Source organism: Nycticebus coucang, chromosome 21 (genome assembly GCF_027406575.1).
Source record: "Nycticebus coucang isolate mNycCou1 chromosome 21, mNycCou1.pri, whole genome shotgun sequence".
Lineage (NCBI taxonomy): Eukaryota > Metazoa > Chordata > Mammalia > Primates > Lorisidae > Nycticebus > Nycticebus coucang.
The window spans coordinates 50,788,752-50,802,537 of NC_069800.1; the positions used below are offsets into that span (position 1 = coordinate 50,788,752).

Below are 13,786 nucleotides of genomic sequence, written 5' to 3' on the forward strand. Positions count from 1 at the left end.
GCAGCTGAGAACTCCTCCAGGTCAGCCCTAAACTATGTCCTGGTGGCACAACAACAAGATTACTAGACAAGGCAAAAGTCTAACATTTATTGAGCACTTCCCGCTTGCCAGCCTGGTGCTGAGTGCTCCCTATACAATCTCTGCTTTAACCCTTGAGAAAACACTTCTAGGTAGATGTTTTATAAGGAGGGGACTGAAGTCTGGAGAGAAGATAAGATTTAGCGAGCAAGAGGCACCCTCAAAGCCTCACTCCTAACTACTCACTAGGCTACTTCCAGAAGGGAGCCATTTATCAGGGCACTGGCAGGACAACAGCAAAGTTTAGGGCCCTTCCCTAACATCCCAGATTCCCTCCACAATCCAGTACCCATGACCTTAAGAGGTGTTACAAAAAGAGTTCTCAGCCACAACACCAGAAGATGTGACTCTAATACCCCCTCAACCACTTAGTGGCTGTGGATCTAACTTTATCTCTCTCTGCACCTGTTTCTCCATATGATCAATGAAGAACCTGGACTATCCTAAGGGCTCAGAATGGGTCTACAGCAATAAAAATAAAAATATGAGTCACATGTGTCATTTTCTTTCTTTTTTTTGGAGACAGAGCCTCAAGCTGTCACCCTCGGTAGAGTGCTGTGACATCATAGCTCACAGCAAGCTCAAACTCCTGGGCTTAAGCAATTCTCCTGCTTCTGCCTCCCAAGCAGCTAGGACCACAGGTGCCTGCCACAACACCTGGCTATTTTTTGGTTGCAGCTGTCATTGTTTGGTGGGCCCGGGATTCGAACCCGCCAGCTCAGGTGTATGTGGCTGGCACCTTAGGTGCTTGAGCCACAGGCGCCAAGCCCACATGTGTCATTTTCAATGTTCTAGTAACCATATTCAAAACTGTAAGAAGAAATAGGTGAAATTAACTTCATGGAGGTGTTTTCTCTAATCCAATATATCTAAAATATAATCATTGGCTCGGCACCCGTAGCTCAGTGAGTAGGGTGCCAGCCACATACACCAAGGCCAACAGGTTCGAACCCAGCCCGGGCCTGCTAAACAATGATAAATGCAACCAAAAAATAGCTAGGTGTTGTGGCAAGCACCTGTAGTTCCAGCTACTTGGGAGGCTGAGACAAGAGAATCGCTTAAGCCCAAGAGTTTGAGGTTGCTGTGAGCTTATGACGCCCCGGCACGCTACTGAGGGCAACATAGTGAGACTCTGTCTCAAAAACAAAAAAATAAAAATAAAATATAATATAATTATTTCAATCTGTAGTCAGTATGTTAAAATCATTAACAGTTACTCTGCATTTTTTTCACACTAAGTCTTCAAAATCCAGTGTGCGTCTCACACGTGCAGCCCATCTCCACCCACACCAGCCACATTTTGAGTTCCCAACAGCACATGGGGCGAGTGGATGTGGATGGGACAGTACAAGTCAAGAACCTCTTTCAATCCGCAGCCCAGTTTAGAGGGAAGACATGTCTCAGTTTTCTCCTATCTCCTGGGAAAGATGTCCTGTTTACAGCTGCTGGGCTGATAAGTTCCATAGGCAAGTAGCTAGAGGTGCAGTAGAGAGAAACCCCAGGCCTGCCTGGGTGTGAGGGGGCTGGCAGCTGCGGGACCCATCCCACTGCAGCCAGATGACTCACAAAGCCCCAGGGAGGGAAGACTCCCAGGAAGACAGCCACAATCCTGCTTTTTCTACTGACCCCAAAATTCCCTTAATTGGAAATGCAGCCTGCTCTTGAAACTGAGCCAGGTAGTACCCCATCCCCTGTGGCACCAGCCCCCTGGGCACACAGATCTCCTTCCTCATACATAGGAGGAATCCAAATCTCCCAGAACGGCCCTCACAGCAGCACTGAGGGCAAGAGGCTGGATACCAACTTCTCAGTTCACTTCCTCAGCTGTGGGTCTGGCAGCCTTCTCAGGAGGAGTTCAACACCTCCAAGGTCAAGGACAGCCTGTAATGGTGGGAAGGACAAGAGGGCAGGGAAAGTAAGGGGACATCCTTCCTCCTCCCTAAACTTCCATTTCCTCACCTTTAAGATCAAACATTGTGGCTTGGCACCTGTAGCTCAGTGAGTAGGGCGCCAGCCACATACACTGAAGCTGGCAGGTTCAAGCCCAGCCCGGGCCTGCTAAACAACGACAACTGCAACCAAAAAATATATATCCCGGCAATGTGGCGAGCACCTGTAGTCCCAGCTACTTGGGAGGCTGAGGCAAGAGAATTACTTAAGCCCAAGAGCTGGAGGTTGCTGTGAGCTGTGATGCCATGGCACTCTACTGAGGTTGACTCTGTCTCAAAAAAAAAAAGAAAAAAATCATTGGAGTGTAGGAAAATAAAACTCTCACTAATCCTCAAAAAAAAAGAAAAAATCAAACATTGTTAGATGATAGCAATGATTGTTTTTACTTCTGGCTGCCCCAGGCCAACTATTTTACAGGCATTAACTCATCTACTTCCAACAAACAACCCTATGAGGAAAGAGGATCCCAGGGTACAGAGTGGTGAAGCAACTTGGGCAAGATCACATAGCTATTTAGTAGATGAGCTAGAGCTCCAATTCATGGTCTTGTCAATCAAAAGCCTAAGCTTTTACCTACTTTTCTCTGCCCTGTCCCAGGCTGGCCCAGGATGGTCCAAGCTTACTTATTATAACCATATACATTTGGTACAATTATTAAAAATGTTCTCTTTTGAAGAAGGGACAAATCTTCCACGCAGAAGGATTTCAAATAATACATGTATATTCCTGGCCAGCATGGTGGCTCTTGCCTGTAATCCTAGCGCTTTGGGAGGCCAAGTTGGGAGGATCACTTGAGGCCAGGAGTTTGAGACCAGCCTGCCAACACAGCGAGACCCTGTCTCTACAAAATATTTAAAAAAACAAATCAGCTGGGCATAGTGGCATATGACTATGGCTCTAGCAGCTACTTGGGAGGCTGAGGCAGAAAGATTGTCTGTACCCAAGCATTAGAGGTTGCATTGAGCTGTGATCACATCACTGCAATCCAGCCTGAGTGACAGAGTGAGACTCCATCTCTCAAAAAAAATTTTTTTTCCCTCTCTGGAGGGTACAGCTTAATTCCAGACCCTTCTGCCTCTTGACTGTAGGTTGAACTTAATGACTGATTCCAAAGTCAGAGCATAGAAAAGAGGAAACAGTATTTTACATCAGAGAAAACTGGCAGACACAACCTTAACCACGTGATCAAGGTTAACATCACCAGTGCTAAGTTGTGTTGACATCACATGCCCCCTGATATGATGGGATGAGAAGGTCACTTTACTTCTGTGGTATTCTTCCCCCAAATCTATGACCTCAGTCTAATTATAAGAAACATGTCAGGGGCAGGCACAGTAGCTCACACCTGCAAGCCTAGCACATTGGGAGGCCAAAACAGGAGAACTGCTTGCTGTCAGGAGTTTTGAGACCAACCTGGGCAACACAGCAAGACTCCAACTCTACAATAATTTGTTTTAAAATTAGCCAGGTGTGGTGACACGGGCCTGTAGGCCCAGCTCCTCAGGAAGGTGAAGTGGGGGGATACCTTGAGCCCAGGAATTAGAGGCTGCAATGAGCTATGATCATACCATTGTACTCCAGTCTGTGTGGCAGAGTGAGACCCTGTTTCGATAAAGGGGGGGGGGAGAAAAGAAACATATCAGACAAACCCAAATTGACATTTTACAAAGTATCTGACCCATATTCTTTAAAATGGTCAAACTAACAAAAACCCAGGAAAGAATGAGAAATTGTCACAGACCAGAGGAGACCAAGGGGACCTGACAAGTAAACACAATGTGGGACCCAGTATGGGGATCTTGGAACAGCAAAAGGACATTAGTGGAGAAACTAGTGAAATTCAAATACAGTCTGGAGGTTAGTGAACGGCAATGTACCAATGTTGGTTTTGACAAATGCATAGTGGTAATATCAGACATTAATATAAAGGGAAAATGGATAGAGAATATATGAGAACTCCTTGTACTATCTTTGTTATTTTTCTATAAAATACATTATAAAAATCATTCCAACATAGAAGTTTTACATTTTAAAAAGGGCTCCCTCTTACTCATAAAAGTGTACAGGTTTAGACAATAAATTACATGATCACCTGGTCATAAGCTTGGCTCTGCCTCTGTCTTAGACCATGTGTGCTAGTAACAGACTCCCTGAAACTGGATAGTTGACGACCAGCAGAAAGTTATTGGCTCCCAGCTCTGGAGGCTGGGAAGCTGAAGTCAAGGTGCCAGGAGGTTCAGTGTCCAGTGAGGCCATTCTCTGTCTCTAACATGGCTCCTTGCACGTTGCATTCTCTGGAAGGGAGGAGGGCTAGATCCTCAGACGGCAGAAGGCAGGAGGGCCAAGAAATGAAAGAGAGCCAAGCTTGCTCTTTTTTTTTTTTAAGAACTAGGGTCTCGGGCGGCACCTGTGGCTCAAGGAGTAGGGCGCTGGTCCCATATGCCGGAGGCGGCGGGTTCAAACCCAGCCCCAGCCAAAAACCACAAAAAAAAAGAACTAGGGTCTCACTCTGTTGCCCAGGCTGGAACCTTGAACTCCTGGGTTGAAGGGATCCTCCTGGATATCTAGGACTACAGACGTGTGCCATCCCACCCAGCTAATTTTTAAAAACTTTTTTTGTGGAGACAGGGCCTTATTATATTGTCCAGGCTGGTTTTGAACACCTAATCACCTCTAAAAACTGTTCCTATGGCAATTCACTTTCAACATGAGTTTTGGAAGGGACAAACATTCACCCTACACTGGGCTCTAACCAAGAAGTCTTAAGAAATTCACCCACAGGGCGGCACCTGTGGCTCAGGGAGTAGGGCGCCAGCCCCATATGCCGGAGATGGCTGGGTTCAAACCCGGCCCCAGCCAAAAAACAAAAGAAATTCGCCCACACTTCTTTTCCTCTTAAAGATACTAACTGTTCACACATTCATCAAAACTTAAAGTTTATAAAGTTTAGAGACAGCAAGACACACCAATTAAAGTTCTGGAATGAGAAAGCTAGGGACTGGAGCCCCGCTTCTCCTATTTGCTTGCCAAGTGGTCTTAGGCACCTTACATTCCTTCTCTGGGCCTCAGTTTCCACATCTGTCAAATGCATTTGTTGATGACGACAGTGACCAATAATATCTATTAAGCCCATGCCTTATGTCCAGCATTGTGTGGGTACTGTGATGGGTCACCCAGATTCCTCTTCAGCACTGAAGGATTTATTTCTCCCACCCCCAGCTGCTCAGAGAGCTGCCAGCTGTCAGTCTTCTCTAGAGACTGCCCTTGGCTGAAGCTGTCCAGCTCCAGGACAAGTTCCTTTCTGGAAGGTAGCCTGCAGCCAATGCAGAGGGTATAGAGATTCAACACCCCTATCCCAGTGCGGAAAAACACTGAAGGCCTTTGCCACTGCAGGGCACCCCTTGTGGTTGACCGAGGCCTTTGGGAGATTGCATCGCAGTCCAACATCTCCCACTGCCAAGTCCTGATTCCTTCCCATTCCCACAGCGCTGATCCTCAGAGCGCTCCCTGTAAACTTCCTGCTCCCTGATCACCTCTGAGTCTGCTTTCTGGGGAACTCACCTTCCAATAGGACTGGACACAAGTGGACCTGCTCTACTATAGATGAGATAATTGAGATTACAGATGAAAAGTGAGTTGCAAACACATACAACTAAGAAATGGCAGTACCACAGATAGGTACCACAGAAGCTCAGACAGGCAACTTGATCTGCCCAGGTCACCAAGCTCAAAGACAGTAGGGTCAAGATTTGGCCCTATGCCCCCTTTCCAATAGGATTGCTATAGCCTTGGGACAGGTAAGTACCATTCACCACCTTCCTATCACCCCTACTGTTGTCTCTGAAGCTCACTCCAAATGTGCAAAATGAGAATAGTAACAATGCCTGCCTCTTCCAGACCTTGTAAAGATTAAGTGAGTTAATAAAGGTATTAAGTCCTCAGGACAGTGGCTGGCACATAGGGAGCCCTCTATGAGTCGTAGGTTAAAAGCAAATTGTGGGTTAAACTGTCCCACATAAACCACACAAGGCAAGGTAGTCTGTTTCTTGGAGCGAGCTTGCACCAGCGGCAAAGCTGCTGTTCCCTCGCGTCTCCGGGCACGCAACACAGATCACGTAAACAGTTTGAAGCTGCAACTTGATATGTTGTAAGGGAGTTCTCACGCAGGTGAGTGAGAGTTGGCTTGGGATGGGGGGGGGGTGGACTCTTCAGCTCTCTAAGGGAGTCAGGCTTGCCCTGAGCTCTGAAAGAGGAGTAGAAATTAAGTGGGCAGGAAGAAGAAGAAATAGCATAAGCAAGAGCCCTGTGGCAGAAGGAACTAAGAAAGATGATAAAGGGTCAGATAAAAGATGACTAGCACAGAGAAAAACCATCCAGGCTCAGAGGCAAAATAGTAAAAAGAAAAAAAATGAGGCTGAATAGGAGGGTGGAAAGCAAATTAGGAAAGGCCACTCACTAAATGTGACTCTGAACAAGATGCCTTATCTCGCTGAGCTTCATTTAGCTCATCTGCAAAACTGAATCTTAGAAGGTTAAGAGGAGTGACTGAGTCAAAATATTTGTAAATCACTTAAAGTCACCATATACCTAGCACATGCTATCAGTGTTTGAAGCCAACATTAGAACTTATCTGAAGTACAATGAGAAGACTTAGAGGTGTTTGAATGGAGATGACAGAGTGGGTGCTACTTGGATGGGAGGGAGAATGGATGCACAGTTTGATGGTTAGACGAAAGTGTGGACAGACTGCCCAATAGAACTGTGATTGGTTGATGCAGGTGGCTGGCTGGCTGGCTGATGGATGAGTGGGTGGGAGTGGATGTTGTTTTAGTGGACAGAACTGTGGTTGGGATGGCGGTGGTTGGATAAGCGAAGGTAATTGAATGAATTTATATGTAGTCGGATGTTTAGATGGATGGCTGGGTGGACAGAAGCAGCAGTGGAGTGAGAGCCGGTGATTGGTAGACAAGGGGATGGATGAGTGATTGAATGGGTGTCTGGATGTTTGAATGGATGTCTGGAAATTTGATGGATCATTGGATCGATGGTTGGGTGAGTAAAAGAATGGAAAGTTGGATGGGTGGACGGGAGTGAGTAAGTGATCTCAAGGAAGAGTGGTTGTTCAAGTGGACGTTAGAGGGGTTGCCTGGCTGGAGATGGTGGGGTGGATGAAAGGGTTGGATCAGTGGGTGTTAGGGAAGTTAGGTGAATGAAGGAGTTGGATGAAATTGGATGGATGTCTGGGTGGTTGCCTGGCTGGGTGGATGGATGGGTGACCGGATGGCTGGGCGCCTAAGTAGAGAGTGGAGTGGATGGGTGGGCAGAGCGATAATTGGAGAGATGGCTCTTCGGGTGAACAGTAGAAAGGTTGAGTGAATGGAAGGGTTAGTTCCAAAAAGCGTTTGGGTGTGGCTGAGTGGATGGACGAATGGACAGATGGTTGGGTGAACACCAGCTTCTGCAGCGCATCCAATTAACCCCCTAAAAGTCACGGAAGAACCCCTGACGGTAAAAGAAACAGAAACAGACTTGAAGACAGGCTTTCCCTACGCCAGGACCACTTACCCGACTGGGGCCCATCCCATTCGCCCCCTCCCGAGGTCCTACCTGGAAGCGGCGATCTCGGCCTTCTGACGCGCAATGGCAGCGGCGCGCTGGGCGCCCTCCACGCTGCGCTCCACCTTCTGGCGGACCTTGTTGCTCTTCAGCTGCAGCACGCGGCGCTTGGTGCCCTTGACCAGCACGTTGTGGCGGTACTTGCCTTCCTCGCGGTGGCCATCGGGCAGCGTGGTGCAGCCGTAGCCGTGGCGCAGGTTGTCCAGCCACTCGCCCTCGTAGCGGAGGCCGCTGGAGCGCTCGCTCACGCCGAAGCCCGAGCGCTTGTCATTCTTCCATTCGCCCATGTAGGTCTCGGTGGTGGTGGCGTCGATGTCAGCTTCGAAGGGCGCAGCCTCGTCGGCGCCCTCGGCACCCTCGCCCAGGCTGGCGGTGGAGGCGGCGTCGCTGGCGCCCGAGCTGAGGTCGCTCTTGAGGAAGCTGACGCGGCTGCGCTGGCTGCCCAGAGACGTGCGCGACTCCGTGCGCCGCAGCTTGCCCAGCAGCGCGCCCCGCTGGAACAGGCCGCCACCCTTGGGCGCCCGCGTCACTGCATCGGCGTTGGCCAGCAGGCTGAGCGCGAAGCCACCACGCGGGATGGCGGGCGAGGGCAGCGTCGGGCCATCGGAGGCCGGCGAGGTGGGCGAGTCCGGGGCCACCGTGCCATTGCTGTGCTCGCTGCGCAGGGACGACAGCGACGTGCGCAGTGGCGAGCGCACCACCACCGCCATCCCGTAGGGCACGCTCTGGCGCACGCCGTAGCCATGGCGCATGCCATTGGTGAACTGGCCTTGGTACGTCCCTGTAGACAAGGAGAGGACCCGTCAGTGGGGCAGCACAACGCGTCCCCGGGCGTGTACAGTGACCTGGGTGTGCAAGGTGAGGTGGTGCTGAGGGGAGCACAGCCATCTGGGAGGGGCAAAGGGTGCCAGGTTACTCTGCGTATGTGAGTCGGCAAGCCAGGAGGAGTTTGCACGGTGGTGTGACTATTTCCTCTGCTAGAAACACAGAAAGGTCACAAGTGTGCAAGATAAGGTGAGGTCGTGTGAGCCAGAGTGTAAATGCTCCAAGTTGTGTCAACAGGCAAGTCCCTGTCAGTCTGTGGGGTTTAAGGTGCATGTACAGTTAGTTATCCTAACAGCCCAAGTGATACGAATCTTCAAGGTCATGAAAGGATAAGCCAGGGAGTTTGCTTAGTGGTGTGAAAGTTGGAGAACACAGGGCTGTGAGTGCGCATACTCACAGATTGTGTTTCAAGATACTTTTGAGGCCATGCATGTCAGTGTCTTGTTCATGAGTGTGCAGGTTGGTGTGTACACAGTGGAGTGAATGCCAGAGGTCCCATGGAGGTGACATTAGGTTCAGAGTGTGCAGGGGCAGTTGAGTGTCAAAGAACAAATATGAGGCACTCCAGGCCGAGCGCCACTGGTGACACTAAGACCATGTGAAACCAAACATTAAAAAAGCCAAAACACACTCACAAAACAAAGATAGAGGTGTGTCCAATCAGGGAGTTCTGTTTGAATGTACCGAGTTAGATTATGACATTGCACTGACTCTTCTCCCTCAGATGAACAGCTGAAGTCCTTAATGGCCCACAAGGCCCTGCTTGACCTCATCCCCACCACTCCTGTTCCCATTCTCTCCTCTCCCTCACTCTATTCTAGCCACAAAGGCTGTTCCTCCCACACACTAGCCATGGTCCTCCTTCAGGACCTTTGCAAATGCTATTCCCTCTGCCTGGAATCCTCTCACTCCAGATATTTGCATGGCTCACGGCCACCTTTCACCCTGCACCATCTTCAACCCTTTAAAATGCCACTTTCTGGCTCGGAGCCTGTGGCTCAAGCAGCTAAGGCGCCAGCCACATACACCTGAGCTGGTGGGTTTGAATCCAGCCTGGGCCCACCAAACAACAATGATGGCTGCAACCAAACAACAGCCGGGCATTGTGGTAGGCATTTGTAGTCCCAGCTTGGGAGGCGGAGGCAGGAGAATCGCTTGAGCCCAAGAGTTGGAGGTTGCTGTGAGCTGTGATGCCACGGTACTCTACCCAGAGCGACAGCTCAAGGCTCTGTCTCAAAAAAAAAAGAAGAAAATGCCACTTTCTTAGGAAAGCCTTACCTGACCACGCTATTTAAAATTAAAGTCCCTGCCAGGGTTTTATATCTCCCTTCTTTGCTTTATTTTTCCTCATAACATATCTACTATAATATATCCTTTGCTTTTTCTTCTGTTTACTGACCATCTCCCTTACTGGCATGCAAGTTCCATTAAGGCAGGGATTCGTTACTCTTTTTTTGTTGTTGTTCACCTTAATATCTACAACAGTACAAAATCGGTACTCAATAAATATTTGTTGTATGAATGAGCGAATGAACTGCACACATTCTGTATCAGTTTATTCTTTCTTCTTTATCCATTGGAAAACTGCTCTGTGAAAATAACTGGAAAGATGTTTTATCACACTGTTTTATAGATGAAAAAAAACTAAGGTTTTTCTCAAAACCTTAGCAAGGACAAGGGATTCGTGTAAGATGATGGCTAATAAATATGCCAACACCAAAACTCACATCCCTCCTGTCTAGCTATGCTCCTTCCACCACTTCTCCAAAGAAAAAAAGAGGAAAGGGGAAAGTGAACAAGAATAGAGCAGAGAAGATGGAAAACTCGGGGAAAGAGAGAAGACATCTAATCTCTGGGTTGGACAAGTTCGTGAAATTAAATCAGCCAACCTACCTTTAGCTTAAAATTGGCACGAAATGGACTGATGTGGTCCCTTTAAGCTCAGAAAAAAACTGAGATTGCAACAGGAGAGCCGCTCTTGGCTACCAGTTGGGGAGGAAACGGCCAGGCTATATTAGGAAACTTACAAGCAAGTGGCAAGAGGCACAGACACCCAAGGGAGGCTGGGAGTGACAGGGCCCTGGGAAGGGGGAAAAGCCAACTGCTGGGGCCATCCCCAGCCTGACTCTCTCTAAGACAGGACAGTTATCCCTGGGAACAGGAAGAACACATCACAGAAGGAGAGAAGGACCCCACAGAGGGGCTGTCTGCAGAAGGCGGACATTGATACACTTTGGGCTGCCCCCCTCCCTGGGCTTTGGAAACCCTGGAGGGCTTCCCATCGTCCTCAGGGCAAGGACCAAGATCCTTGGCAGACCACAAAGCCGCCTGGGCTGCCCCTGCCACCTCCCCCGCCTCACCTTGAACTGCTCTCTAGTCACACTGGCCTTCCCACCACAGGGACTTTGCACGTGCTTTCCGCTTTGCTCTTCTCCCCCTTCCCCTGGCCAACTTGTATTATAGTTCAAGGTGCAGCTTAATTGTGACTTAAACAAGGAAGCTTTCTCGAGCCCTGTGCTGAGTACTGCTAGAAACAGACACATGCTATCACGCCACCCTTCTTCCCAGCACTTCCCCTAGTGCACTTGTAAAATTATTTTGATCCTTTGCTTATCGTAAGCCTTCTCTACCTGTCGTCGGCTTCTGAGAAGGAAGGAGTCGTATCTAGTTTATTCTCATTATGATCCTAGCATGGAGCACAGTTCTCAGGCCCGAGGGTGCCTTCAGTAAACATCTGATGAATTCACAGCTATCTTTTCCTGCATGTCCTTTGAGGGGCAGAAACATCTTCTTTCTCTTCATAACTCAGCATGCAATAGGTGCTTAATAAGTGGATGGCAGTGACTGCCAGGGGTGTTCAAGTCTAGACTGAGCACCTCGAACCCTGGGATTTAGTGGAGTACATGAAAAAGGCTAGTGATGACTGTAACAAAGGTAAATACAGTCCTGTCCCTCAGACAAGGCTCCTGAATTCAGTAAAATCTGAATATAGCCTTGTTCCTGCAGTTGCTCTGGTTTGGTATAGAATAACATGGATTTTAACCCTGACACTGAGTTAGTGCTAAAACATGCATCAATTATTTAAGCCTACCGAGCCTCAGTGTGCCCTTCTGTAAAATGGAGACGGTGATGCCTACTTTATCTGGTTATCACTCATTCCTTTGGATTTGACAGGTATTTAATGCAGACCACACATTCATCATGCCAGGTGCTGGGGATACAGTGGTAAACTAAGTAGACACGGTCACTGCCTGCAAGGGGCTTGGAGTTTAATGCCAGGAATAGACTAAATTTAATTAACCATTCACAAAAATAAACATATGGCAGCCACAGCAATGGTCCAAATGAGAGGTCATGCTTCAGGTTCTGAGTGGCAGGGAGTGAGGAGGATTGGTTGATGATTAGATAAACTATACGTGCCAGTGCCTGGCACACAGCAAGCGCTCAATAAAGGCTAGCTTTGTGGCAGGTCAGAGTCTTTGCTCAGAGAAACTGGCCCAGAAAGGCTTAACTAGAAAGATGAAAAGGTCCCAGGGAAGACAGAATTCAAAGACAGAAAGTAAGACCAGCTCCAATCTTCTGCCTAGGTCAAGTTGCTTGTAAGAAAGCATGTCTGGGCTCTGAGACACCCAGATCTTCCTGGTTTGGGCACATCTCTGACTCAGTGAGAAGCCCTCAGAGCTTCAGTTCTTGGGAGGAAGAAAATGTTAGCTTCTGTTCATCTGCCTGCACATTCCTAAACACGCACGACAGAATAGTTTTGGGAAACCATATCTACAGCACAAGATCCACCTTCCTGGCCAAAGATCGTAACTTAATTGATCTGTGTGTTCAAGTTTTTTAAGGCGTCCCAGGTTATTCTAATGTGCTCCCGGGGTTAGGAGCTGTAAAACCTCTCCACTGACCTCCAATCAGCCACTTCCTCGTCCGTTCCTCTACAAAACCTTCTTTTTTTTTTTTTTTTTGTAGAGACAGAGTCTCACTTTACCGCCTTCAGTAGAGTGCCATGATGTCACAGGACTCACAGCAACCTCTAGCTTTTGGGCTTCAGCGATTCTCCTGCCTCAGCCTCCCGAGCAGCTGGGACTACAGGCGCCCGCCACAACGCCCAGCTATTTTTTGGTTGCAGTTCAGCCAGGGCTGGGTTTGAACCCGCCACCCTCGGTATATGGGGTCGGCGCCCTACTCACTGAGCCACAGGCGCCACCCATTGTCCTTAGCACATAGACACTCCGGGTTGGTAGGCTATTCCCTCGCAAGCCCTCATGCTTCTGTGCCTAAGACCATTCCCCAATTTGTTTACTTTAGTTGTGTGACAGCTTGAGGCTCTGTCTCAAAAAAAAAAGAAAAGAAAAAGAAAGGTTGAATGATTTTACATTATATACATATGTGATTTAAATTTAAAAGCATAATATATGTATCTTATTTGTTTGTTTGTTTATTTATTTATTTATTTATTTTGAGACAGAGCCTCAAGCCGTCGCCCTGGGTAGTGCCATGGCAACACAGCTCACGGCAACCTCCAGCTCCTGGGTTTAAGCAATTCTCTTGCCTCAGCCCCCCAAGTAGCTGGGATTACAGGTGCCCACCACAATGCCCAGCTATTTTTTGGTTGCAGTTTTCATTGTTGATTGGCAGGCCCAGGCTGGATTTGAACCCGCCAGCTCTGGTGTATGTGGCTGGCACCTTAGCCGCTTGAGCTACAGCTGCGGAGCCATATGTATCTTTTTTAATGTTTCTCTGCTTCTACTGACCCATTCAGTTAACCAACTTACTATCGGTGTTGATGACATCAGGTACCAACAGTAAGGGCTTCTACTGTGATTTTTAACATCAGTCTGAATACATTTGCTTTGACAAAGAGGTCTGTCTATCTCAGGAAGGAAGCCACTAGATGGACTAAGGCAAGGAAAATAAGAAAATGGCTCTATGCCAATGGCCTTGGCATGTGATCATATGTGAGACTTTCCCATGGGGTGCGAATTTGAGGTTCAGATGAGTTTAGCCTGGAGGAAACTATACTTTTTTTTTTTTTTCATGGAAATGGTGATTGTGGTCTGAGACACTAGATACTCTGCCTTTGCCCTGTCTGCAGAAATTTGTCCAACATGTTTGTGCAGGTCATTCAGTTCCAACCCAAAGGGGTCAACAAAGGGATCCATAGCCTCTGGAAAACAATCCCTGCTCTACAAACTACTGTTCATTAAGCCAAGATCTTCAAAAGAGTGTTTCTCAAAACTTGGGTTTTCATGGGAGAAGAAAACACAATAGTTCTGACGTCAAGAAAGTTTGGGAAATACAAAGTTTAATAAAGTAA

General features: G+C 48.1%; 1 protein-coding gene across 1 annotated transcript in view; it reads right to left on the bottom strand.

The window, feature by feature from the left end:
- The window catches only part of JPH2 (junctophilin 2), a 77,652-nt gene that overhangs the window by 46,679 nt on the left and 17,187 nt on the right, over positions 1-13,786 (bottom strand). The window contains exon 2 of the mRNA XM_053574646.1: positions 7,636-8,425. Within this exon, the coding sequence (XP_053430621.1) occupies positions 7,636-8,425 (790 nt within the window). The remainder of the gene's footprint in view (positions 1-7,635; positions 8,426-13,786) is intronic.